Below are 26,927 nucleotides of genomic sequence, written 5' to 3' on the forward strand. Positions count from 1 at the left end.
CAAGAGCCACCAAATCTGACCTCTGAAGACCAAAGAGTCATTGGTATAACCCTCCCTTCTATTCAAGAACTGAACTCATCCAGAGTGAGCAAAAGGGCTAGCAAAATCACTCTTGACCCCTCACATCCAGCACACTTCCTCTTTGAACTGTTGTCATCTGGTTGAAGCTACAGAGCTCTGAGCAACAGAACGACCAGACACAGGAACACTTTCTTCCCCCAGACAATCCATCTAATGAACACTTGACAATAACTGTGGAACACACAACGCTCTTTATATACACATTCACTTATTTATCTAACACACATACCTAGTCTACACTTCAAATTTGCACATAATATGCCAGTACATACAAAACTGCCTATTGTAATATACCTGCACATACAATTGTTAGTTTGTATATTGTTAGTCCTTACCTATACTTTCCTGAATTTTTTCTTAATTTATTTTTTTGTTCTGTCTCTGTCATTCTTTTGCACTGCGAAAACTTTTGCCATTAACACATTCCTTGTATGTGTAAACAATAAATCCCATTCTGATTCTACGATATAAAATCAGTTACACCCCACTCATGGGATTTTTTTTCAAACTGTTACATTTCTTGAAAAAAAAAGATGATTGATGACAAGTTGCTAAATGGTACAGGTGCTGTCGGTGACATTAAACGTCATCATGCCGAACAGTTTATAAATATACAGTATTTTCCAGTCGTAGAATAATAATTCAATTATTCTTTTTATTTTTTTTACCTTGAAATGCAACACAAGTCTTCAGTGGAAGATGCTCGTTTTATGGTTTTACGGAGAGTCTGTGTTCGGAGCATAAGGTAAACTCATATTAAGATTATTCTTTTATATTTATTATATTTTTTTTAATGTCAAAAAAAGAGTTAGAGTATCAGCAGGTACCTTCTTGAGCTATCGCGAAACATTCAGGTAAAATGGTCCAGCTGTTCAGTTAAAATGGGCCAATATAAAAAGAGAACAACAGGTAATTTCAGCTGAAATTTTTTTAACAGTAAATCTTTATTGTGCCATAGCAAAACAGTAAAACTTTGAAATATGTTTACTATTTAATATAGACTCCAAGTTTTGAGTGACTTTCTTCCTTGGTAACTGGGTCATGAGTGTAGGTACTTTCTAAAAAGCTGGTTTCCTTCAACAATTGATGTGAGAATCTTAACACAAATGTTTGTCATGAGATCTTTTGTCATGGCAATAAATCATTTCTCATATACATACAGTCAGTTCATTTTAACATACTGAGAGGAAAAACAAAATGCACACAGTTGCAAAAGAAGTGAGAAAAATCATGTACTACTAGATTGGTGATATTTATTTCTATTATTCAGCTGTGCAACAAATTGAAGAAGAGTGTGAAAGGTGCAGAGCTTATTTGAGAAATCTTCTGAGCTGAAACAGAAACACATATTTTCAAGGTGAAATCCAGTGTCATTTGTTTACTAACAAATCATTGCATATGTAATGACATATTATCAATCCGATTTTTCGGTTTCATATTCCTTTAAAAACATTTTACTCAAGGGATCTGTTTGCATTTGTACACTCGTTGTACTTTTTTTTTGCAGACTGTTTTCGAAAAGACTAGCTATTGATGTGGTTTCAGTTTCACCTTGTAGTGTTCATCATCTGCTTGATTTAGAGGCGGTTACATAGTGGTTAGAGATGTTGGCAGTAACCTGAAGGGTCGAAGATTTCCTGTCAGTGGCATATCCTCTCTGCATGCAGGGTGTGCAGGTGCATATGGGCCAGGGCAGGTTGGGGGCCCGCCGAGCCCAGGGGAACTTTTTGTTGAAACGGGGGAATGAATAGAGCCCTGCATGGGCCCAGCCCTTGTCCAAAACCTTATCAGATTTTTTTTAAAGGAAGAACCAAGCAGGAAGGAAGTACGATGAACATATTTTTGATCAATTGAGCCCTCTTCTCAAAATCAACACAACTTGCCTAAAATAAAATCTATAGATTAAAAAAAAAAAAACTCACTTAATGCTTTTAACCACATTAATTAAAAAAATTCAACCTAGATAAATGTGCGCTATTAGGCGTATATCTGATCATTATTTCCAATTATTTATACCATAAATAAAAAAACTTGTGAAGCACGATCCAAGTAACTTTATTTACTTCACACAAATCAACAATAGGTGCTTGCTACACCATTGTTTCCTGTGCTGATCAGTCTGCAAGTCAGCAGAAAATCCCCTCTATCCAAATCCATTTTTAATCATGAAAAAATACTTCAAATTTGTATAAGCTCTGTATACAGAATAGCTCTGTACAATACAATACTAAACAGTGCTGTACTTGTGATAATTATGTTTATGCAACACAAAAAATAGTAATTCTATATATAAAAATTATAATTTATAATTTATTTTTTTATAATTTATAAGACATATTGGGAGATGTAGAGTGACAACTGATATTTATGTATATTTACTTCGTAAGTAGTCTGCTATATTGTTTTAAAGAACTCACTGAAGAACTCATTTACATTATAATCTGTAAGAATTTCAGAATTGTTACCATATAAACATCAGCAGCTGCATATTTCTCAGCTTGGTTGTTTTTTCGTCCCTTATGAGTTCCACATTGTCACTATCGCATACTATATGAGCCATAAAAGCCTGACCTACCAAATATTTATACATATAAGTCTAAAGGTTCAAACTTTATTTAGATTTAGATTCTTCTATCTATTATTTAACATAACATGCCAAGTTTTATAGGTTTAGGAAAAATTAATGTTGCATAAAAATGACCATGCAAAATTTCCGAAATCAAAATAGTTTATGTTTCAGTTCTTGAAAGGCAGTGACCTTTTGCATAATTTAAATTTCAGTCATCAATTTGCATAGAGCATATTGCATTACAGACCAAGAGAGCCACAAACTAACCACTATCTATGCTTGTTTCAAAATGTTTCCACACAAATTAACCCATCTTTTAAATATTCAGTGCCTCTACTCACGTCTCTTTCAAACTGGAAAAATAAATTCCATATATAATTTACATAATGGCTACATTTGTTAAGGGAACATATAATGAATGAATGAAAAACATACATCATATATACAAAACCAGTTATTCAGACTTAATACAATCTTCAACGCACTGCCCTCATCTTTAAATAATGATTAAAACTAGCTAGTGAGCGGATGCCTTAAGTTTTATAAAAAAAAACAAATAAAAAAAAAAACAAGAGTGCACATCAATTAAGCCAAAAAAGCTCAATGTAGGTGTTCTACCACACAACAATAAGAACAAAACATCAAAGTAGGAACATCACAGCTCCAGTGATAAAGACATATTTAATTAATGTAATTCCTCAAATTCCTCAATTTACCTGAACTGCAGAAGAACAGCACTTTTATTTGAAGCAGGCTTTTTTTAGAGGCAGGCCTTTATTTCTAATTTCATCTGTTTGATAAGGAATTGTTTTAAATAACTCATTTTAAATCATCATCAGTTCCCAGCTGTCTCAGAATAGAAGGATTTTAAAAGCAATATACACACTCTCTGACTTTGCTGTTGTGTTTCCTGGTTTACTGGTTGTGCTAGATCCTTGGACTGTTACCTTTTTTTTACCTATTTATTGCTGCCTTCCCTGACTATCGCCTGTCTTGTGGATTACTTTTGCTTTTGCCTCAGATGTTATTATTTGCTGGTGTTTGACTCTGCCTGTTGTTACTACACTCTATAAATTAAAGCCTTGCTTTTGGTTCCCCAAATCCATTGTCATGACCCCCTACGTTGCAACATGGATGTGGATGTGTGTAATTAGTTAATATATATAAATGGTATATCTGGTATTGTATAATCTGGATTGGATGTTGTAACTCTGTCTGGGGAGCTAACTAGTGCACACCACAACCTTAACCACAGATTACAATATAAAAGGAGCTTAACTGATACAGACACAACATATAAACATCTGGAAAACATGCATATACCATAGATAATGAATAGTCATCCATCAGGTCACACCCAGACTAGGTGAGCGTGGTCTGGAGGTGCCTGTAGTGGTTGCCCAATAGCCTTTTGGGGAGGAAGATAAAAGTGGTTGAGAAGCTGTTTCCACTGGTAAGGGAGTAGGGCTTTGTTGGTGACAAGGAGGAGGAACAAAGTGGTTCAGAGGCTGGGATGGTGTCTATGTCGATGGGTCTGTTGGTTGTGCTTGTCGGTGGAAATGAAATGACTTAGAGGGGTTTGAGGTTATTTGTATGAATCTCACAGACTGGGCTGTTTATTACTATTATTATTATTGTTTTTGTTATTATAATATTTAAGATTATTTTCAAAGCTACTGCCACTACTTTCACTCCTGCCTCCATCACTAATAATATTGATATTATTATCACTCAGTGCAAGTATACATCTATAATTTTTTCTCTCTCACAACAACACAAGGAAATTTAATGAATAATCATTACTAATTAATTACTATTAATAATATTTATTTCCACTCATGAAACTATTTATTGGATTTAACTTACCTCTATAGCTGTTTTAACTACCACATCTATACATCAATAGCCTGTGTGTTTTTTCACCTTTTTCTGACATTTTTTTTCTCTTTTCTTGTAAATATGTGTATATATATCTGTCACCGGTTTCATCCAATATATATGTTACTATGTTAAATTGTTGCTGTTAAATAAAAAGAAAAAAGAAAAAACATGCTCCCACACTGACTGATCACTGTGAAAGATCCTCATGTATTTCATTCTCTTTAAACTGAAACAGTGCCCTCAGCGAACTGCTTCATGAATTAAACTAGACTGAAATGTGAGTCATTGATTGAAATTGTCTAGCATTATGCAACAGATTAAATGTGAGCTGTGCTGTCCGTCCGAAGGAAAAAAGGCTCAAAAACTGAAAAGTACAAGAACAACAGTAAAGACTTTCTTTACTGTCTAACTGGGCTACTGAGTCATTTCCATGCCTTTCACACCATATTTACTCTGCAGCTGACCTACTATCCATTTACTCCAGTGAATGCTCGGAAACTTACTGTAAGTAGAAATAGACTTACTGTATATTTATCGTACATGTGTAGGGGTAAATCTAAATTTGTGCAAAAATAATATGCTGTTTTGTCATTAGTAGTTCTGTGTTTTACCAGAAAAGGAGCTGGAGGTAATCCAGCTCTCCAGAGAAAGCCGTTCCAGATGTTTAAGGCTCCTCCTCTCGCTCTGTTCTTTCTCTAAACATTCCAGCCAACTCGGTTCCTCTGCATGAGGGCTTTTCCACTCTGCCTGTCATATGCACATAAGCACACACTCAGTTTTTCTCATCAGTCTGTTCCAGTCTTTAAGATGAGAGCCCTCCAACTCCTCGTCCTGCTTCTCTCAGGCCTGGTGGGGGCACAGCAGCAGGCCCTTATGGACTACTTGGAGAGAAGACTCCTTGCTATTGAGGTAAGAACAAAAATGCTCTACCATCCAGACCCTGGCCTCCAGATACAGTCTGGCATGATGTATAAAGAAGTGTAGCTATAGAAGAAAACAGCAGACTGATTTTTGGATGAATTTTTCATTTACGTATTTGGTGCAGTTACTTGTTGTAGATCGGATGAGTTCTGTTAGGTTCCCTATAGTAGTAAAGCCACATAGAACTGTTGACAGAAGAGTACAAGTTAGCGAAAAAGTAGTGTAATTATCTAGCAAATGTGTATGTGTGTGTGTGTGTGTGTGTGTGTGTGTGTGTGTGTGTATACACACACACATTTGATTTCTTTTATTTGGATCTGAAAGACATTACAAAGAAAACAAGATCCAAATACTCAGGGAAGGGTCTTTGACAAGCTGACAGACTACAGTTCATGGCTCACACACTTGTACAGATTCTTTCATTTATAATTCTCAACACGTTAAGCATAAACAAAACATCTCCGTCTCCATATTTGCATACTCCCTATGGTGGCTAAAACAGAGCAGAATTTTGCAAGCCTTTTTGCTTCACATTGATCACATTCTTATGGACATGACCTAAACTTCCAAATACCAGAATTATTAATTTACAGATGTTTCCAAGTTGATGAATGAGATCTTCCAGTGGTTGATATTTCAATAGTTTAGAATAGTAGCAAGTGTCCATATACAGGTCAAAACACACACACACACACACACACACACACACACACACACACACACACACACACACACATACATTGCTGCTCTAAAGTTTGGGGTCAGTAAGATTTTTATTTAAAATAAATTAATAGTTTTGTTCAGCAAGGATGGATAAACTGAACAAAAGTGACAATAAAAACTTGTTGTTGTAGAATGTAGAGGATTTCTATTTCAAATAAATGCTGTTCTTTTGAACTTTCTTTTCATAATAAATCATCAGGGTTTTCACAAACAAATTACCTGTTTTCAACATTGCTAATAATAAGATGTTTCTTAAGCATCATATAAGCATATTTGAATAATTTCTGAAGGATCCTGTGACACTGAAGGCTGGAGTAATGGCTGCTGAAAATTCAGATTTGCCATCACAGGAATAAGTTACATTTTAAAACATAATAAAAAGACAGTAGAAATTGTAATTTTAAGAGACTTTGTAAGAGACGTCTTTAAAAAAAAAAGAAAAAAGTTTGTGATTCCAAACTTTTCAACTGTAGTAATTCACGTGTATACATTTATTTATCATATTCTTTAGAGTATAAGTAACAGAACAACATAATTTCTGTAAAGTAAATGGTACAGACGGTGATGTCATGTAAATATAAGGGCAGATAGAGAGCCCTTTTAATCTAAGTGCTGGGTAAAAGGCTTCCAGTGGTATTACAGTGATATTTATAGCAAAAATTGTCACTATAGCACTTGTTTTTTGCATATAACATGAAAGCACAAACTTACTCAAAGTAATAACTGTACCCAATGCATGTCTGACAAACACACCGACATAAGAACCAAAGGAACATGCACACTATTGTGCTTCCTTTCTGCTTTCGCATCCATTCCCATTGCCAGGATTCTTTCTCCTTGAGTTGGTCACCCCATCTCCCTCTGTGTCTTGGATTCGGCCACATGAAGGAAATTTTCTCTCCCCGTTTCTTCTCTGTGCTGACTCTGCACGTACAGTTCTTCTCAGACAAGTCATTTTGTGTGATTATGTTAAAACACACTTTGCTTCTTCTTTCCTTCCACTGAGTCACAAATTCAAAAAAGAACATTTGCTGCCAAAGGTTGATCCATCTGCAGCGCAAATGATGCTGTTCCAATGCCAAAATGCTCATGAATTCCTGCAGCTGTCAAGGGAGGGTTTATATTTAAATAATTTACACTCATGAGGCAGTCTGACTAACGTGCTCGTGTTCACCGTTTAAAATGTATGGGTGCTTAAAACATGCATGTGCTTGGAAGCCATCTGAAATCTGAATGCATGATCTAAAATCATCACGCCAGTCAAGTAAAATTTATTTATACAACACTTTGCACAATACAAATCGTTTCAAAGCTGCTTTATAGAAAACCATGTTTATAATATCTTAAGATCACTTAGATATTTTTGCTCTTTTGTTGGTTTTGATTGCCTCTATTGTCCTCATTTGTAAGACACTTCGGATAAAAGCATCTGCTAAATGACTAAATGTAACTGTAAAGTATACTTAACCATGTATCAACACCCATTTTATCCTAGCATTATGGTTGATAACTTTTAACTAAAAGAACCACTCACATTTATTTCAAAGCTAATTGCTAGCCTTCACTTCATCTTATCATATGAAAGATGCCCATTTCATGGACACGTTTACGGCTGACTAACTCAAATCTCTTCAAATCAGGCTCTCGAGACTTGTTTTTGTTTATTTCTCCATTGGCAGGATCGCATCTCCTTGTGGCATGAGCAGACCAGCCGCTACGCCTCAGAGCTGCGCGAGTTCAAGCAGCAGATGGTGGCACAGCTAGAGGGCCTGGACAAGAACAAGGAGGCGCTGCGGAGCGAGTTGGACACAGTGGGTACACGCGTAGACCGTGTGGAGAGAGAGATGGACTACCTCGAAACACAGAATGGAGCGCAGCCTTGCGTGGACGTGGATGACAAGCTGGTGGAGCAGCAGGTGACGGTTGTCAAGGAGAGGAATAAAGCCAAGTATGCCAAACTTACAGGTAAAGAACATTCTCTAGGCTTAGATTCTAGTACTGTTTGTCTCACAGCATGATGGTACTCTCCATAGCTGGCTCATTCAACAAATTCAGTACTCTATCAAACTATTCGATATGTTATACTAATTATAATTTTTGCTAACATAAAGAAGAATACCATTAAAACAAAATGGTGATTTTGGCCTGTCTTGCTTTCTCAACTTATAAAATTCTAAAAAAAAAACGTTGAATTGACAAAACTGAAAAAGATTCCATTTTAAGAAGCTCATAATGAAGCACTGCTTCTGTGGGTAAGTGGGACGAGAATGACAGGCGACCAAGTTCAATCACACAAAGCTCTGAGCTATTATAACTTGACAGAGTTTAATACATAAAGCATTAAATAGTGGGTCTAATCTTCCTAAAGTCTTATTTAGAAAACCACTTAGAGGTACTAAATAAAATGTATTATTATTCCATCATCGGGAGAGACAGTAATTATACTGCTGGAGGATAAATCAGGGTTCTTTCAGTACATCATCGCTACACTCCAGCAGCTCTATATTGCCTTTTCATAGCAAAACGCCTCTGATCTGATTAACCCAGACTGTCATTAGTCTACTGTGCATTCCCATTTGGGTTTAGTCTTAAATCAGACTTTATTGGAAAGAACATAGTAAGTAATATCATGAGGAAGTGATGCACTTTGGAACTTTACTGAAAAGGACAAATTTTGATATTCTAATTGCAACAAGAGATAGATTGCACAGAATATTTGATGATTAATTTAATGATGTCAAGTAAGCAATAACTTGTGTGCCAACAAGGTATACATACAATATTTAAAGGCACATTTTTAACAAAATTATAAAAAAATGTCTTTATGTTTAGACTGCAGTGACATGATCTCCACCATCAAAGCCATGAAGATCCTCAAACGAGTAGGTGGCGCTAAGGGAATGTGGACCAAGGACATTGGAAGTGCCACCGGGAAGGTGTATATCTTAAACGGGACAGAGGATAATACCATGTATGAATTTGGTACAGTCCGTGAATTCACTTCCTCCCAAGGCACTTCTGCCGCTAACAGCGTCCAGCTCCCTTCAGCCAGGCGTGGTATGGGTCATGCCATCTACAACAACCACCTGTACTATCTGAAGCAGGGTGAGGAGATGAAACTAATAAAGTTTGATCTTCAGAAGAACATAGCTGTAGACAGTAACGTGTTTCCAGCTAAAAACCAGCTCCCTGTGTATGGCCTGAATCCCGAGACCTTCATCGATTTAGCAGTGGACGAAGAGGGTCTGTGGGCCATCTATGCCACTCAGGAGAACGAAAGGCACATCTCTTTGGCCAAGATAGACCATAAAACTCTAGACATTGAGCAGATGTGGGACACCCCTTGTGTGAGGGAGAACGCAGAGGCGGCGTTTGTCATCTGCGGTACCATCTATGTGGTCTACAACTCCAAGCTACCCAGCCGCTCTCGAATTCAATGCGTGTTCGATGTCAGTGACATGGTCACAAACGATGATGCTCCACATGTATACTTTCCCAAACGATATGGCACTCATGCAAGCCTCAAGTATAACCCTGTGGAGCAGCTGCTCTATGCATGGGATGATGGCTATCAAATCCTCTACAAACTCCAAATGAAAAAGAAGCTTGATGTGTAGAAGGTGTACCGAGGCCTGAAGAAAGCAGAGCCGGAAAGGAAATGCCCATGTTATTGGCTTGCTTTATCTTATGCAACGCGGTCACACATCAATACATTGAGCTTTGTAGTTACACAGAGAACACAATATATGATTGATTGGACAAACTTGTTCGGTTCAGTTGTTTACTAGAAATCAATGTACAGGGCTCAAGAAGACCCATTTTAACTTTGTTTGCCTGGAGCAGAACTAATAAAATGATTTTATATATTATCTTAAAATGAAATGTGCTGTTGATAAGTAATTGAACAAACACTGCAATAATTCTGATGTTAATAAATCATTGCAACAATATGGTTATATATAAGCCTATCTGCAATATTATTGAATACACAACACTGACATATCTAAGGTTGCCTATAATGTCATAATTGACCCTAAAAGGGTTCATTTTCAGTAAAAATTATTTTAACACCTTTCCTGTATGATCTTAAAGCTTCCGCTAAACAATACGATTGGGTTTAATTATTTTTAGAGTTTACCATGAAAAAATGCTGTTTTATAAGAGAAGTCACATACTTTTTGCGACATGTGGGATTCAGTTTTCTGCACTTCTTATCTATTCCTATGATATCCGCAAACGGTGAATGAGTGTTGTATTACTCACTGTAGGCTGTAATGTTATTGGTTATTAAGGCCATATGATCCATGTTAGCCATGATGCTTTCTTCAATATTAACTTTTCTAAATACTATTCTGATGATGAAATTTGCATCATGAGCACTGTGCACTGTCCCTTAAGTACGTGATACTCTCTATAATGGCGCTAGGATGACACAGAGAAGAATTGTTGAATAAAGTAATTATTTTTGTTTTCTTTGCAGACAAAAAGTATTTTCGTAGCTTTGTAAAAATACAGATGAACCACTGATGTCACATGGACTATTTTAACGACCTCACTAAGTTTTTGTGCTTTGACCGTAGTACCCTTGATGTCTATGGAGGGTCAGAAAGTTTCCAGATTTCATAAAAAAAAAAAAAAAAAAAAACATTGTGTCCCGAAGATAAAAAAAAAAGATCGATTTGAGGGTGATTAATAATTGACACAATTTTCATTTTTGGGTGAACTATCCTTTCAAAAAGGAATGAAATAAAAACAGAACAGATAGAAGCGAGGAAATTTAATCACACCTTTCAAGTACAACGGGATGTTCTGAAACAGTAACTGTACATTACAAATACAAAGTCTCTATATAAAATTGAAAAGTGGTTCTGAATCAGGCATTTCATACAGAAACAACAGATCCAGTGATTATTGATACAATGAGTTCCAGCCAGGCCAGCCAACACAATACATCATGTTATCTGAAGAGAAAACACCTTAAAGGTAACAAGAAAATTACAGAACAGAAAACATCACATTTTATGTCAAATACAAAATTGGTCTTTGTAAAACAGTGGTTCTAATTTACACAATGATACTGTTTCAAGTCTTGATAGAAAGTCAAGGATTTTTTGCGTCCTTTAGATCTGACACACAACCCTTGGTATTCATTATGGTTTTACTTTGGAAGCTACAATTACTGCGTGGTGAAATTATGATGATTTAAGCCGGCTCTATGTTATTGGTGTAGCTGTGCATGGCTTCATTTAAGTGAACTCAAGTTGGTCAAAGAAAACTATGACAAATGATTCTAAGTACTCACAGGACGATCAGCAACTTAAATGTTTAAAAAAACTAAACTTTACACTGATGATAAGATATTTGTAGACAGGATACAAATTATTCTTGGCATTGGCTTTTTTCGTGGCAGAACAGTTTTACTACTTCACAAACAAAAGGAAGATCAATGGAATATCTCTGCTCTGTAAACAATATACAGTTTGGCTAATATATCTCAATAGGTTGAACATATCGAGGGCTTCACATATCTCTTCAATCATAAAAATCTCTTCACACGTATTTAATATTCAAAGAAGACAAAAAAAGGATGAGAAGGAAGTTAAGGCTAAATATATATTAAACTATATCTTCATACTATTATAATGTCCATTAAAATATAATATACATATACCAATTATACAATATTCATCAACAAAAACACTCTTTTACTCTTCTGAGTTGCTTAAATCCGTCTTGAAGTGTATCGTTCAACATCTTTGGGTAGTGGCTTGTGAATTTACCCAATGTAAGAAAGCAACATTTCAATCCAAATGCAAAAAAGCTAAAGGTCGGCTAGGCTTACTTGCACTTGGAAAGGTTTGGACAGTATCCTCTTTTTGCCTATTCCATCATACATGTCCACACAGACTTAAGTTGTGTCACACAATGTCTAAGGACGTATCTTGGATCTCACCATCAGTCCCTGGGAGATACTTGGCTTAAAGATGTATAGAGAGGTCATCCCTTCCTTATGGACTGGAGGGGAGTCTAGGAGATGGGCAAGAGCCCTGACTGTCAAAGCTTGCGGTACGAGTCTTCCACTGAAAAAGAGACGGAAAACGGAAAGAAAGAGAGGGAGAGATGGAAATATTGAAATTAAAATGCACTTTTTTCACTCTGGAAACTTTTAAGACATTCACCTCCTTCTCAGACTTCTTGGGCTCCATGAGTGGGTGCCAGTGAGCAATAGGTTTTCGAGGGTAAGCAAGCATCTCATTCCAGTGGTCTCTCCCAAGCCCCTCGGCGTGGATCCCCACACGACAGACTCCGATGATCTCATTGTGTCCCACTCTATACACCGGGAGAATGAAGAATAGATTGTGAAGAGCATACACATCATAATATTTGTAGAGTGAAAATATCACACTCACAGATCATAGTCCATAACTGATATATGTAGGCTGACTTGATCCATGTTCTCTGGGGGGATGTCAAAGATAATCGCCTCATTATAGGCTGGATTCAGGGTGTTCTTTTTTATGGAAGTTTTCTTCTTTTTCAGTCGTCTCCCGTCACAAATCAGTGACACCTTCACGTACGGATCTGCCAACAGAGCGGAGAGGTGTGACATGAATTTCTCAACGTATCTTTCTCCTTGTCTTTCATGGTCAGAATATGTCTGACTTAAGGACTTGTAATGTGCTTGCTGACAGTGAGTCAAACGTGACTGTCCGAATGTATAAATAGGAAGATGGAGCCGAGCAGACAGATGCAAGAAAATGAACACACAGACAAATGAAGGACAGCAGCATACCTGAATAACCGGTAATATCCATGGCTTTGAGGTTCCTACATTTGATGACAGTAAGTGTGAGTCTCCCTGCAGTTGGCAAGTAGCAGAGAGAGAACATGATCTCTCCCAAATCCACACTCTCCTGCAGAGTCAAATGGAGACACTCAAAATCGAATACATCATGCTGGCATTACAAATAAATGGCAATATTTACTAATATAGTTATTATAGTATTTCAAATGATGCTAGGGTAAGACAACAATAGAATCTTAATTCAGTACACTACCATTCAAAAGTCTGGGGACTATACATTTTTTTGCTTTTAAAATAAATTAATATCATTATTTAGCAAGGATGCATTATAGGGGTCACATGATGCTGATAAAAAAAAACATTATTTGGTGTAATGAAATGTGTTTATGCCTTTTAAGGTAAAAAAAAAAACATTCTTTTCCACATACTGTACATTATTGTTTCTCCTCTATGCCCTGCCTTCTGAAACGCGTATAAAAGGTACGCCTTCTTTCTTTGCATGAACATCTGGGCAGCGTTATGCAAATCTTCCCAAATAGTGACGTAGAGAGGGTGTGTTAGAATGAGCTGTTTCAGGGGGGTGTGGACAAGTCTTAACTTTAATAAAGAATATCTCTTTGGATTTAAAACTTTAGAATTTGCAACTTTACAGATCTTCTTTATGCATCAAGTGCTTGTAACACTCCAAAGAGAAAGGAAAAAGTTTAATCACATTATATGACCCCTTTAAAGCTGCAGCCCATAACGTTTGCTGATCAAGAGGTTAATAAACAGAACTACTTGCTTCTTGCGGAAGTACATTGTTGCTACTTCACTCTGTTTATGTCTATGGCGAATCACGCAGGTACTGGGCTACTCTGCAGTGATACCTACGCTAACCAATCTAAATAGTCCGAATATAAACACTTATTTTAGGTGTACCATAGTGATTCAGGACAAGCCAAAAATACTGTTTGGAAAATGGATTCATGGTGTATTCGTTTCTTATAGACATTTTGTAAATTTTTAACCCAAAAACATTACAGACTGCAGCTTTTCAATGATTAAAAGTAAAGACATTAAAGACATTTATAGTGTAACAAAATATTTATATTTCAAATATATGCTGTCGTTTAATCTTCTACTCATTAAAACATCCTTTTTAATATTAGAATGGTTTCTGAAGGATAATGTGACACTGCATACTGGAATAAATTATAAAGTATAATAAAATAGAAATGGATAGAAAATGTATATAATGAAACTTTTATTGCACCCGAAGCCAATAATAAACCATTGGGCTCCATTAGGACTCTAGGCAACTGCATATACTGTCAATGCCTGAAACCTTTTCCTGTAAGAGATACAAACCTGGAACTCAAAACACTTCACTCACAAACATGTAGTCACAAGATGAACTGATGTCCTGATGCAACAAATGACCCCATATCAGGATGTGCACCACATTATTATGATGAGAAATAGTCTGGCCTTTTGTAGCATTGCAGGGCACTGAGTATCTTTGTTTTTATCAGATACCAAAAAAAAAAAATTACAAATAAATCTACAGTTGACAATAAATGCATCCGTTCACAATAAAAACAAGTTTAAGTTATAATTAAACTATTAAATTATTAACCTGAAATTTAAAGTGAAATTTAACCCCAAAATGACACTTCTATCCTGGATACTTTGTTTATATATATATATAAATTAGAGGGTATTTAAGAAATGAGGTGTCTCAGTGTTGTTTGTTCATACAATGAAAGTAAAAAGGCTCTAATTTAGTTTTCAACACAAATGTCTTTCATTATATTGACAAATATTTGAGACATTATTTCTTATATATTCCCCAATAGAAATTAAGTTATACAGGTTTGGAAAAGCATAATGAGTAAATTATTAGTGATCAAATGAGCAAATTTTGGGTGAACTATCAATGTGAGATTATTGATATTGATATAATAAGGCAATCATTTTTGCCCTCAGTGTTTTTAATAATTAATAATACATGTACATTGCACAATTTATCCTGTTTGATAATTTGATAATCATATTATAATCTCACACCCCATAGGACACTATGTTTATGAATCATCTAATTATTCACTGTTTGTGTTTTTGGAGAAATACTCAATACAAGTGGATTCCTATATTAGGGTGACATTAATGTGATGAATCACCAGTGGGGTCTGGACTCACTAAGTAGTAGAGACGATAAATTGTCTTACGCTAGTGGCGTACTGGATGTCCTTCCAGACAGATGTCTCCCGGGACAGGTCTGAAACTTCAAAAAGGTTTTCCAGTATCACCTCGCCTATCATGTCGTGCCGCGAGAAGCGGTCAAAGTCAAAGACGCTCAAGTGGAGCTTTCTGGACCCCAGCTCCTCGTACGGGACCGGAAACTGAAAGGTCTCGTCAAACGTGGGGTTGAGCGTCTTGCGGTGCACACGGGTTTGGAATTTACGCTTGCGGTCAGGGAGCAGGTAGATCTTGACGTAAGGATCGGAGCTGCCACACAAATCCTTTGCGGGTAGGTCCAATGCTTTGAGGATGGTGACGAGGAGGAGCTCTCCCTCATAATCGTACTTTAGGGAGAAGTTGATCTTGCCACATGTTTTGGCAGGGCTATTCTTAGATGACTCCTCAGTCTCCATGGTGCTCTGTTTGTAAAGTTCTGGTTGTATGCGGCCAAGAGAGGCAGCAGTGCAGGTGGGATGGTCCTCCACATCTAAAAATTCACTTCCACGGTCCAGACTGGTGACATGGTGCATCTGCCTGGGAAGGTGCTTTTTGAAGGAACTGTGCCTGGCAAAACAAAATTTGGCTGCTGAATCATCTTGATCTGATGCACTGTATCTTTCACAAAAGACACACCAGGTGTTAATCTACATTTGAATTATAACCCACAATTGATTGCATGCAAATTGATGGTGATAATTCTGCATATGTTGTAAGGTTCCTGCTAAACTGGTCTTCCTCTGGACGTAGGATGGTTTTCCACCATTTGACCTTCTTTGTAGTCAATAAAACCCAGAGACCTACTTCAGGTCTAATTCTGTCTGACATTTACAAGATATCCTAAGTAATAACATGATTAGGAATGACTGGAACTAACCTTATAATAGCTTTGTATATACAGTAAACCGTGATGACCTATGCGAAGGTCTTCAGACACAAACATTTCTTCATTCTTCCAGAACACTGACCTGTTAGAGGAGGCAGGCTCAGTCGTTTGCCTTGAGATCCGTGTACGTCTCAGCAGATGATCCTTCATGGACAGCTGCACGTCTGCGGGGATATCTGGCGACGTATGACTAATCTTCACTGCCGCCTCCAGAAAGTTCCCAGGATCCTTCAGCTTGTCTGCTGCCATAATGTCTCTGAAGGTTGGGTAGTAGTCACCGTGACCTTCTTCTTTGTGTTGGTCTCTCTCTGGACGGGTAGGGGCAAGGGCGGTGGCGCTACAGGAAAGCACTTTGCTGCGCCAGGGCACCCAGCACAGCTTCCAGGTGGCGACGCTGATGACACCCAGCAGGGCCAAACCACACACCACAAATACAAACAGCAGGAGACTGAAGGAAATGTCTGGACAGAAGATACAACATGGACAGAAGTGGACATTGTAAAAATGCACTTAACAAATGTCCTTCTAGATAGATTTTCATCAATGTTTCAGTTACAAAATTATAAAGTGTGCTAAAACAATTTAAAATGAGTGTATGTCAATCCAAGTAGTGTTTCTAAAAAAAATGTAAGATATACTGAATGCAAGCTGGAAATGATACTGCTGTAAATGTAACTATGACATGTTGGAAAATAATGAAAAACATTACTGATAAGACTACAACAAGTCATTTATGCAAATTCAACAAAATCTGTATCAGCCAGTCAAGTGGTTCTCAATGTTCTTGAATTATAAACTATAACTTTATATTTGACTGGAACATATCAATCAGAAAATAATACACTATAACTTATGTTTATACGTAATTCTGAAAATAATGATAATATACATTAAATTCTAATTAAACTAATTATATTTATAAAAATATATTAATTTAAATGAAGTCAACCTACAGCACCTTTGGAAGTGTGTTAAAACTCCCTAGGGACCCTGGCCTTCTGGATGAGAATCACTAACCTTCAGCAGATAAAACTTGGTGACAATTCAGCAGAATTTGCAACAAAAATGTAAAATAAATTGCATGAAACCAAATGTTTACATTTGCAAGGTGTAAATGAAGATACTTTTCAGTGGCAACACAGCACTAGTACAAAAATATAGCTAAACCTTTTATCGACTTCTTTAAAAGTCTTTCACGATGGCCCTGGGCCAGCAGACAATCCTTATTGTTGAGCCCTGCCATATAAAATTAGCAAGAGCAAGCAGTCCTTTACAAATTAGATGAAAAAAGATCAAAGATAACCTGTAGAAGTGCAATCAATGGCTAAGCCTCTTGTTGAATCATTGCAAAACTTGACAGCAGCTTCATTGGTTTACTAAAACAGCATATTTCAACGAATTATTTGCCTGTTTGCTTTAGCCTGTGGTGAAAGTAATTAAAACAAATGTCCTGATCATGCTGCAGACTTCTCGGTCAAACACCACAGCCCTCACATAAATATTAATCAGCACATGCTGAGAAGACAAACTACAACATAGTTGTAGAAAAGATAATTCGGTGTGATGCACATTCTGGTGAGGCTGTTTGCCTCTTTATAAGGAATGCAATTGGTTCTTATGCCTTCGAAATGGGCCTCTTAAACCCTTAAATCTCTAGTGTGAATATTACAAGGTAATGAGTTAATCATAAGACTGCCAAAACTTCTCGGCACCATCAGGTAGACAGTATTAACACTGAAGCTCAACCATCTTAAAGATGGAATTGCAAATGAGCTAAATGTAATTACAGATTTTTCATACAAGGAGAGCAGGTCATTGGTCCAATTATATATCTGAGTGGATGAAAAAAATGCTGATCTAGAGATTATTACAAATGCATTGGAATGCACGCCTCTCAGGGATGAAGCACTTGGCTGCCAACCAAGAAAACAAACAGGTGCAGCATCGATGTATGTTCCTATTTCAATCACACTCTCACAGTTATTAACTTCTCCTACTGAGGGACTGTGGGAGCACATAAACAACTTGACAAAATAATTAATGTGCCAGTAAATGTGGAAACTGGCCACTTGGGAGGCTTTGTGGCAAAAAAAAAAAAAAAAAAAAATCTAAATGTATACCACACACTCATTGGAGATTCAGATTTAATAATTCATCATTTAATTTCAAATGTGTCATTTCTAATTTCTGTACAGTTATTAACAGAGAAAATACACAAGAGGCAATCAGTCTGCATAGCTGGTTGCTCTTGTATATCTAGGTCTGGTCTTTAAAAAGAAAAATAAACATCAGGACCAATGACTTAAAATCGGTACCTTTATCATTATTATTAATAGTTTTGTTTTTATGCAATAATGCTGATCTTTTAAGATAAACCACAATATGCTATGTAATGCTGTAATTGGTTTTGAGCTATTTAAAATGTGTACTAATCTAAATAATGATTTTAACTCCCCAGTTAAAGGAATAGTTGACCCTCAAAAATTTAAATAAAAAACATGCAATGTTTAAAATAATGTAAATCCTCATTATGAAACAACACTAAGAGGTACTCCAGTTGTAGAAAAAAATATTTTCATGTAGAAAAATTAAAATACAAAAATAAATTTTTGTCTGCTCAGTGCTAAAAACTTTTTCTACAGATATCCATATAACAAGCATTAGCCGAAGATAAATACAATATAACAAAAAAACATATTAAATAATGGTTTCAGGTTTTTCGGGTACAGAAATTGAATAATGTAAAATAACTCTGCATAGTCTTCAATGTATAGATCAAATAGATTAATCCTTAGAAAAGTTGCTCAGTCAAATTCAGTGAGATTTTTTTCTTGGACAGGAGATTTCTGTAAGATTTCTTAAGTTTCTTAAGAAAAGCATGGATCCAATATACTGATACACACTGTTTCTCAATTGTTTACATCAACACATACGCCTAACCAACTATGACTTTTGGGTAAACTATTACTTTAACTGCCCAGTTTTTACTCTTCTGCTTGGGGAGTGGCCTAATGGTTAGAGAGTCAGACTTGCAATCAAAGGGTTGTTAGTTCAAGTCTCAGGCCGACTAAGGTGCCCTTGAGCAAGGCATCGAACCCCCAACTGCTCCCCGGGTGCCGCAGCATAAATGGCTGTCCACTGCTCCGGGTGTGTGTTCACAGTGTGTGTGTGTTTTCACTGCTCTGTGTGTGTGCACTTCGGATGCAGAGCAGGAATTCTGAGTATGGGTCACCATACTTCGCTGAATGTCACTTTCACTTTTTCACTTTCACTTTAGTGTGAATTATGTATTGTTGAGAATTGAAAACCAGTGCTTTTACCATAACAAAAAAATGATGATATAGAGTTAATAAGTGGCCTGAATTGGACCCTCCTCAGACAAGATACGCAGATAAGACATGTATTAGCCTGTCAGACAGCTAGACTCTTTTCTGCTGCAAATGAAATATTAATGGGTGTGATGCAAGGTTACACAACCATTACAGTGTTTATGGTTTGACAGCTTCACCTCACACAAGCCAAAGTGCATTAACAACAACCAACTGCAACCTCCAAAGGCCTTCAAGACTTTGTGAATGATCCTGTTTACATACAGAAGCAAAAAGACAAACATAAAAGTACTGCATTCTTCTTAGTATTCCTAAGGGAATTTTAACAAGTGTATAGCATTGAACAAATGTTGTGAGCATTCATGACTGTAAACACTGAGTGGCTTTCTGTGTGGAAGGAAACATTTTACTTCTTGTTGAGCTTCATAATATCAATTACAAGTTGACTTGTCTACACTAAAAAAGGGTGTAGTATTTAAATGGTTTAATCATGTACATTTTCACAAACATAACTTCAACAAATCCAATTATGGATTGATATTATTATAAAATGAAACAATTCAAATCAAATTGATTTTATATTGTTTCCTGACGGGATGAAGTTATTCGATTCATTTTTTTCTCACTGAATTAGCCTGTAATTTTGTAATAACGAATTAATGAACTATTAGCTATTGATAGCATATATATTAGAATGCAAAATACTAATTATTAAATGCTTATTGAGTAAAGAAACAAAAACATTCTCCAAATGTACCCGTCCTCTAAGCAAACTTCAAACTACAAACTTCACCATAATGGTAATCCAGTGTAAATGAAGCAGTTTAAATCACAACAAGACGGAACGCTATGGAATTTACTAATAAATAAATAAGTAAAAGTTATTTTTAACTTTTTTACTCTCGCCATTAAGTCCCATTCAAAGCATGATGAGAACGCTCAGTCTATTCTACTATAATTCTCTAATTTGTAAGATCACGTTAAAAGAGAACACAATTTTGTTGTGTAGATCACAAGGAATACATTGCAAAATCTGTTTTCCTGGAGTTGGAGTCTAATTTTATCAAGTAGTATTATTATTTAACCAGCTGAGGCTGAAACAAATCCAGTGAAACATTTCCTGTGACCAATAAATCTAATTAAGGCTTGTTTGGTACCAGTGGCGGACAGCAACCAAAGCCCCAGGTTTTTTTTTTTTTTTTTTTAACTTCTCTTCAAGTGTCTTCAAATCTGACCTGGTATCCATAGAAACCTGTCCATTAGACATATCCCACCCCCTATTTTAACTCTGCTACTTGAGATATAAGGGTTCACCATTGTTAATGGTGTTGCGGTCACTGCTTCAAAACTGCAAACCAGAGCTATATTTTGCTTTCATCTGTCATGGTTTGTTAGAAATCTGTTATTCAGTTATCCTTCAAACCTTCATGCGATCATAAAAATAATACTGAACGTGTTTGTCCAGTTAGTTTCAGTTACAGTAGCTGTGTGATATAGTAGTGGCTGTATTGCTTTCAAATACTGCTCTGTTCAGCCATGAGATTAAATAGAAAAAAACGGATGACATTATATTTGATGAGGAAAAATGAACCATATTATAGCAAGACTAAAAATCTGTGATTTTAAATAACTGCATATAAGAAACTATTAAATTTTTTTAACAATAAACCCATTCAATTGTTTACCTTAATGATTTGTCATATGAAATAAATAAAATAAAATGAGAAAAGAGATTTATAGGCCTAACACTTCCTTTCAAGCTCTAAGACTCTATGTAAGCTCCATCAAATACTACTGAGCCCTATCAAAGCTCTGGAGGGGAGAGGGTGAAATCTAGTTAAATGTGCTCCAGCTATTAGCTTGCAGCCATTCACTAGTCCCTGAAGTATACGGTTGTGACAGCTGTGGTCAGGGCCAGCAAAGAGAACATAAGGCTATAGCCTACTTTAATGAATAGAACGCCGCGCTTGTCATCAGCACTCGAAGCACAGGCCTAATGCAGAAACAAAGCACTTTAATAAAGTGTCTCAAAAGTGCTTCATTAAAATCACACTATTTATAGTTGTGCCGGTATGTTGCGATGATTTGCTCTTTTTAATCATTTATTTCATTCACTGCAGGACCAAGTATTCCCTGCATGGACAAACTGCATGGTGAATTGATGCCAGTAATAAGATCTTACGTCCTGCAGATAAGCTGGTAGTCTTTATAGAGTTTGGAATAACACTGAACGCTTGCATCAATCATGGGGTAAGGTTTAAAAAAGTGAAAACTCCTGAATTAAATAAAAATAACTGCTGTTAATATTTCAACATGGGAAAGTCCTCTTCTTTCATGGCCTACTCTAGCAGCAATTTGCAGAGAAGCAGTTACTCTGATTGCTGAGTGGTAATGGCCATAGGTTAACCTAGGATTACCTCTCTCTGTTGTAATTCCAGTGCCCCTAGTGCATAAAACCCATTTCAATGGTACAGTTATGGGTTTTATGTTATGTCTGTGTTGAACATTGGACTACAGCCACCTGCATTGATTTAACTATTCCACATTACTGCAATTCATGCAAGTAATGATTATGTTATAGCGACAAAAAAAAAAAGCTATATTTTTCCATTACTTGAAATTCATCTATAAGTAAAAAATTATGATCATAACCACATACTCTTTATTTGGATGTAAGATTGCTAAATCTATGGCCTTCATTCTTTTGTATTATTTATTTAAAAGTTTCAGTTGATTAAAAGGGTCATATGATGCTTTTTTAAATATCATTATTTTGTGTATTTGGTGTAACTGAATATGTTGTCATGCTTTAATATTCAAAAAACATACTGCTCTGACTGGCCAACTGACCCAGTGCATTGTGATTGGCCAAACACCGCAAGCACTCGCCAGAAATGTAATACCCCTTTTCATAATCGCAAGCTTCATCTTTCAAAATAAATATAAAGACAGTTAATAATGTCCTTAGTTTTACCATCAGTTCAAGCCAGAAATGGGAAAAAAATGGCCTGACAGATAAAGTGATGATGCTCGTATGTGCAGTACATGCAGTCTTCCATAAAATGTGTTGCTGTTCTGTTGTAAGTTATCTTAAAGATTCCTAATGCACCTACTTCTGGAAGCCCAAATAAGGTGCTTTCGCCTAGATACACACAGCATCTCCCTGACATTTGCTGCTTCAACACTTACTGCGGTTACTAAAACCATGCCTTCTTTCTTTGCGTGAACATTTGGGTGGCATTACACAAATGCCATAGCTACATTGTGATGTAGACATGTGGGGTGTTTGAATTAGTTGTTTTAAGGGTGGCGTGGCAGAGTCTTAACTTTGATAAAGAATATCTCCGTGGTTTAGAGACTTTAGTCTTTGCAACTTCAGGGATCTTATCTACTGTATGCACAATCAGCTTGTAACAAAGAGAAAGGAAAACATGAAATCGCATCATATGACCCCTTTAAAGACTGCTAACTTTTTTTTATATTTAGAATAACAGCAATGGGATGTTTTACTATTCAGCAGGACCGTTTTCTGTATTCCAGACCAGACTAAGTGAACAGCGGGAAGAGTTGTGTGATTTTGCCTGAATCGAGGAGCGGATTTTTTCTTTTGCTGCAGGATCGCGTGTTTTTTCTTTTGCTGCAGGATCGCTCAAAGCAGGGTTTCTCTTGCTCCAAGCTTGCTTTAAGCAGGGTTTCTCCCAGAGCGGAGTGATTGCTGGGACAGCTGCTGATGCTCCATTCACATACTCTTTTCCATACAGGCAGGAGATTGTTAACTATTTTCGTTGATATAGATACAAGACTTTCATTAATAATAATGATAAAAATAATGCAAAATAGAAGGTAACTATTTAGCTATCATAGAGGGTAAGGGTATCGCAAAATGATCCAGATCTTTTCTTCTGTATTGTAATGTACATGTGAGTGAAACAGACTATCAAAGGTAAAATAAAACTTAAGACGGGGCTTGGTTCTATCAATTTTTTTATTTTTTATTTTTTGATTGGATGGAGACAGATCTGAATGCAAGCTTGCAGTTGACTATAAGAAATTAGTTAGTTTATAAGGACTAAATGATAGAAGAAGATTGGCATATTCCATTAGAGAGAAGTGTGTCATTTTTAAGACTGAGTTATGATATTTTGACTAATTTGAAAAGTCAAGAAAAATGTGAATTAAATAAATAAATAAATATGCACAGATTAATTGATCACAATAAGATCTGTAACATTCATTTAGAAAATACATAAAGTTAATCTCTCTCATGCTGATTTTAACAATATGAGAGGAGGGTTGTTGATATAATGTGTGTAATTTATTTTTCATAGTTTTTTGAAGTCCTAAAATAAAAATGACAAATCTGAATGCAACCAGAGGAACAATTTGTGAGGAAAACTTTTAAGAGAGCTATTGAACTTCAGCTCAGTTAAACTTAAATATAACCATTTAGCAAAGTCATAAGCAGTGCTGGATTTAAAAAATACTCCTAGTAATTAGGCGAAGAAGGAAAATCTCACTGCAGCTTTAACAAGTTATTAGCATGTTCCTCGCCTTCATTGCACCCCACAGAACAGAGAAGAAGGAAGTGCGAGAACTGAGAACGCTTATAAATACAGCTCATTACACGCAAAACTCAAAAGCATTGTTTTCACCCCAAAGGCCACGAGCATCGGACACAGTTCAGGATGGTGTCTTTTCCAGACAAGCAAAAGAAATCACATCATGTGCCACATATGCAGTGCCATCCTCTTCCTTTAGGTTGAAACAGGGCTAGATTAGCATTTGTTGTGCAGGCGAAGGGGAGTGTGAGGCAGTGATAAGGCGAGAGAAGAGCTAGCTTACTGGTCTTGATGGACATGGCCAGTCATTCACAGAATAGACTGAAGTGAGTGGCCAATGCCTGTATTTGGCGACACAAATACCCCTTAATCTTTCTGTCAGCCAATTCTGAAGGGCAACAACAAGGGTCCCATGAAAGGTGAACTGAGGCATTTACGATAAGCATTTGAAAATGACAAAGGGGGGTTGACACAGTATAGCCATATAGCTTCAGTTAGCTACAGCTTTATGCCTAAAGGAAAAAACTGTCTCTAAGTGTTTCCATCAAACACAGTGTACTTGGTGCAAGAGAAAGAGAAATGAACATAAGATGCTAGCAGCTTTCAACAAAACCTCACACAGGTTTTAACAAAAGATATTAAGGCTGGCCATATAGTTCGACCAAATCATTAGTGCTGTACTGATGACACAGCGCTATGACTATAAAAATACAACCCTGTCAGCAAAAAGTCATGCAATATTATGCATCCATTATCAGTAAAGCTGATAAATAAAAAAACATGCTACATAGTTTGACAACAGAAATACAGCTGCCTTATAATTCAAGTGGTTAAATGTGCTTTTCGACACGTTTTCTAGCACTAATATCAAAAGATGTCTCATGCAGGTCACAAAAAATAAAACATTAATATCATTACTAACAGTTTCATCAAGCAATCACTGTAGCCCCTGTATCTCTCGCTAGTGTATTGAACGCAACTGCTGCTGAGTTGCATCTTTCTCTCTAAGACGTTCTGCCCCTAACACACATTTTGGCTATTTTTTTCCCCATTGCCACTTGTATTTGTGCACATGCAGCATCGTCATTATCACCTAAAGGTTGGGACAGTGAGTCAGTGTAATACTAAAGGATGATAAGCAATGCACCACAGGCTGTTGTAGCCAGATCTTTCATTTGCCTACATTGCAGCTTTGGGAGATGCAGTTGACAACAATGCTTTAACAACATCATCTCTAGTGTGATCAACTGCCAGTGCAGGAAGAGGCTCTGGATGACCTGCTGAGAGGAACCGTGATGGACCAAACTGCCACTGCACCAGGAAGCAGGTCACTGCACTTGCTTCACCCTCTTTTACTCACATTCACACACAGAACAAAAGCATGCTTTGTGGATGATAATTTATGTGCTGTGTTTACTGTATATTCCGCCTTCCCTCTTTCAGCACTCCATTCACTGGATCCGCATACATGCTCTGTGCTTGAATCAATATACAACTAGTATAAAATGAAAGCTGCTGCCCAAAGCAGCCCCAGGGCACTACCAACACCTTCTTTTCACTGCCATATGTTAAATATGCTCAAAGCTAAAGCACCGAGACGCTATTTTGTAATCAATACAACACTGTATAAAAGACATCAACCTTTGTACTAGTGTCATAAAGGCTTTCCCTGGGATGAAACAGACACAGATGGTGCCTATTAAGAGGTACTAAAAACTAGATTAGAAGAAAACGACATAAAAGTCTTCCACCCCCTCCGAAAGTTATGTTTTATGCAAATTTATTTCTTAATTAGTCTATTATGAAACAGGGCAGGGTATGATCCCTCAGTACTCAAGGGAGCTTCAAGAGGTTTTAACGCAAATCAGATGAACACCTGCATGAAAATCCTATCAGTGTTGCAGGAACTTTCAACTCTTAAATTAAACAACAGATACAACGAACAAAATTATAATATAAGTTAAAATATGGCATTCAAGCACACAAATGTATTTCAAATAAAAAATAACAAATGTGTCTTTATAGGATATGCGGTTCTGTCAAAACACGTAAAGCACTGATAGCCTACAAAAAAATTGCCTTCCCAACTTTATTGATAACACAATTATATACAGTAATTCTTACCGCTAAGCGTTTTTCCTTGTCCCTCACTTCTTGTATTCCCACTTAAACTCGCTTTTCTGCAGTTTTTTGAGACCCCCTGCCTCAAAACAGCTCTTGTCTATCCGCGAGCTCGCCTCAGAATGAGCTCCTACTAGTCTCCACAGCAGCGCGCACGGGACCGCGTTTCTATGGCACCGCGAGGAAGCCAGCCATTGCTCAGCGCGAGAGAGATGCTGTATTGAAATTGTCAAGGGGCGACACACGCACACACATATGGACACACGTTATCACCAAGCCAGAGAACGGTCACAATTGCTTGAAAAACATTATCCCGCAGCTTACGCAACAAAAATAATTTATTTATTCGTTTAAAGTAAAAATAAATAAATATAAATAAATAAAACGTTAACATGTTACATTATGTATGTTATAATTTTATTACATTTAGGCTGTAAACTATAATACATTTTTAAAATTAAAAATGCATCACCATCTAATTGATGGTGAAAATCTATATGTGACCCTGGGCCACAAAACCATAAATAGCACAGGTATATTTGTAGCAATAGCCAAAAATACATTGTATGGGTCAAAATGATTTTTCTTTTATGCCAAAATTCATTAGGAGATTAAGTAAAGATCATGTTCCATGAAGATATTTTGTACTGTATTATTTCCTACCCTAAATATATCAAAACCTATTTTTTTTATCCATTATATGCATTGCTAATAACTTAACTTGGACAACTTTAAAGGAGATTTTCTCAATATTGTACCCTCAGATTGCAGATTTTCAAATAGTTGTATTTCGGCCAAATATTGTTCTATCCTAACAATCCAAACATCAATT

General features: G+C 36.5%; 3 protein-coding genes across 4 annotated transcripts in view; 1 reads left to right on the plus strand and 2 right to left on the minus strand.

Moving 5' to 3' along the window:
• LOC127968422 (NADH-cytochrome b5 reductase 3) overlaps window positions 1-26,927 on the minus strand; it is a 99,485-nt gene that overhangs the window by 63,455 nt on the left and 9,103 nt on the right. The window lies entirely within an intron of this gene.
• On the plus strand, window positions 5,254-10,138 carry LOC127968418 (olfactomedin-like protein 3A). The gene is made up of 3 exons (XM_052569632.1): window positions 5,254-5,440; window positions 7,855-8,140; window positions 9,008-10,138. Exons 1-3 carry the CDS (start codon window positions 5,258-5,260, stop codon window positions 9,790-9,792), a joined length of 1,254 nt encoding a protein of 417 aa, XP_052425592.1. The 5' UTR covers window positions 5,254-5,257; the 3' UTR covers window positions 9,793-10,138.
• On the minus strand, window positions 10,938-26,290 carry LOC127968417 (synaptotagmin-6-like). 2 transcript variants are annotated; one of them, XM_052569631.1, is made up of 7 exons: window positions 26,099-26,290; window positions 16,169-16,547; window positions 15,191-15,767; window positions 12,969-13,089; window positions 12,586-12,757; window positions 12,355-12,505; window positions 10,938-12,255 (listed from the first exon to the last, which is right to left on the minus strand). In XM_052569631.1, exons 2-7 carry the CDS (start codon window positions 16,333-16,335, stop codon window positions 12,184-12,186), a joined length of 1,260 nt encoding a protein of 419 aa, XP_052425591.1. In that variant the 5' UTR covers window positions 16,336-16,547; window positions 26,099-26,290; the 3' UTR covers window positions 10,938-12,183. The 2 variants fall into 2 exon arrangements, with proteins under 2 accessions (XP_052425591.1, XP_052425590.1); XM_052569630.1 differs by having other exon boundaries at window positions 10,938-12,505.

This window comes from Carassius gibelio, chromosome B11 (genome assembly GCF_023724105.1).
Source record: "Carassius gibelio isolate Cgi1373 ecotype wild population from Czech Republic chromosome B11, carGib1.2-hapl.c, whole genome shotgun sequence".
Taxonomy (NCBI): Eukaryota; Metazoa; Chordata; class Actinopteri; order Cypriniformes; family Cyprinidae; genus Carassius; species Carassius gibelio.

What these genes read in the sequence shown, in the direction of transcription:
- LOC127968418 (XM_052569632.1), top strand. Translation starts at nt 5,258, where the DNA reads ATGAGGGCTTTTCCACTCTGCCTGTCATATGCACATAAGCACACACTC. An exon ending in GAAGACTCCTTGCTATTGAG is followed by an intron (nt 5,441 to 7,854) that starts GTAAGAACAAAA and finishes CTCCATTGGCAG; the next exon opens with GATCGCATCTCCTTGTGGCA. An exon ending in CAAGTATGCCAAACTTACAG is followed by an intron (nt 8,141 to 9,007) that starts GTAAAGAACATT and finishes CTTTATGTTTAG; the next exon opens with ACTGCAGTGACATGATCTCC.
- LOC127968417 (XM_052569630.1), bottom strand. Translation starts at nt 16,335, where the DNA reads ATGGCAGCAGACAAGCTGAAGGATCCTGGGAACTTTCTGGAGGCGGCA. An exon ending in GAGCCTGCCTCCTCTAACAG is followed by an intron (nt 15,768 to 16,168) that starts GTCAGTGTTCTG and finishes TTGTTTTGCCAG; the next exon opens with GCACAGTTCCTTCAAAAAGC. An exon ending in TCAGTTATGGACTATGATCT is followed by an intron (nt 12,506 to 12,585) that starts GTGAGTGTGATA and finishes CCCGGTGTATAG; the next exon opens with AGTGGGACACAATGAGATCA.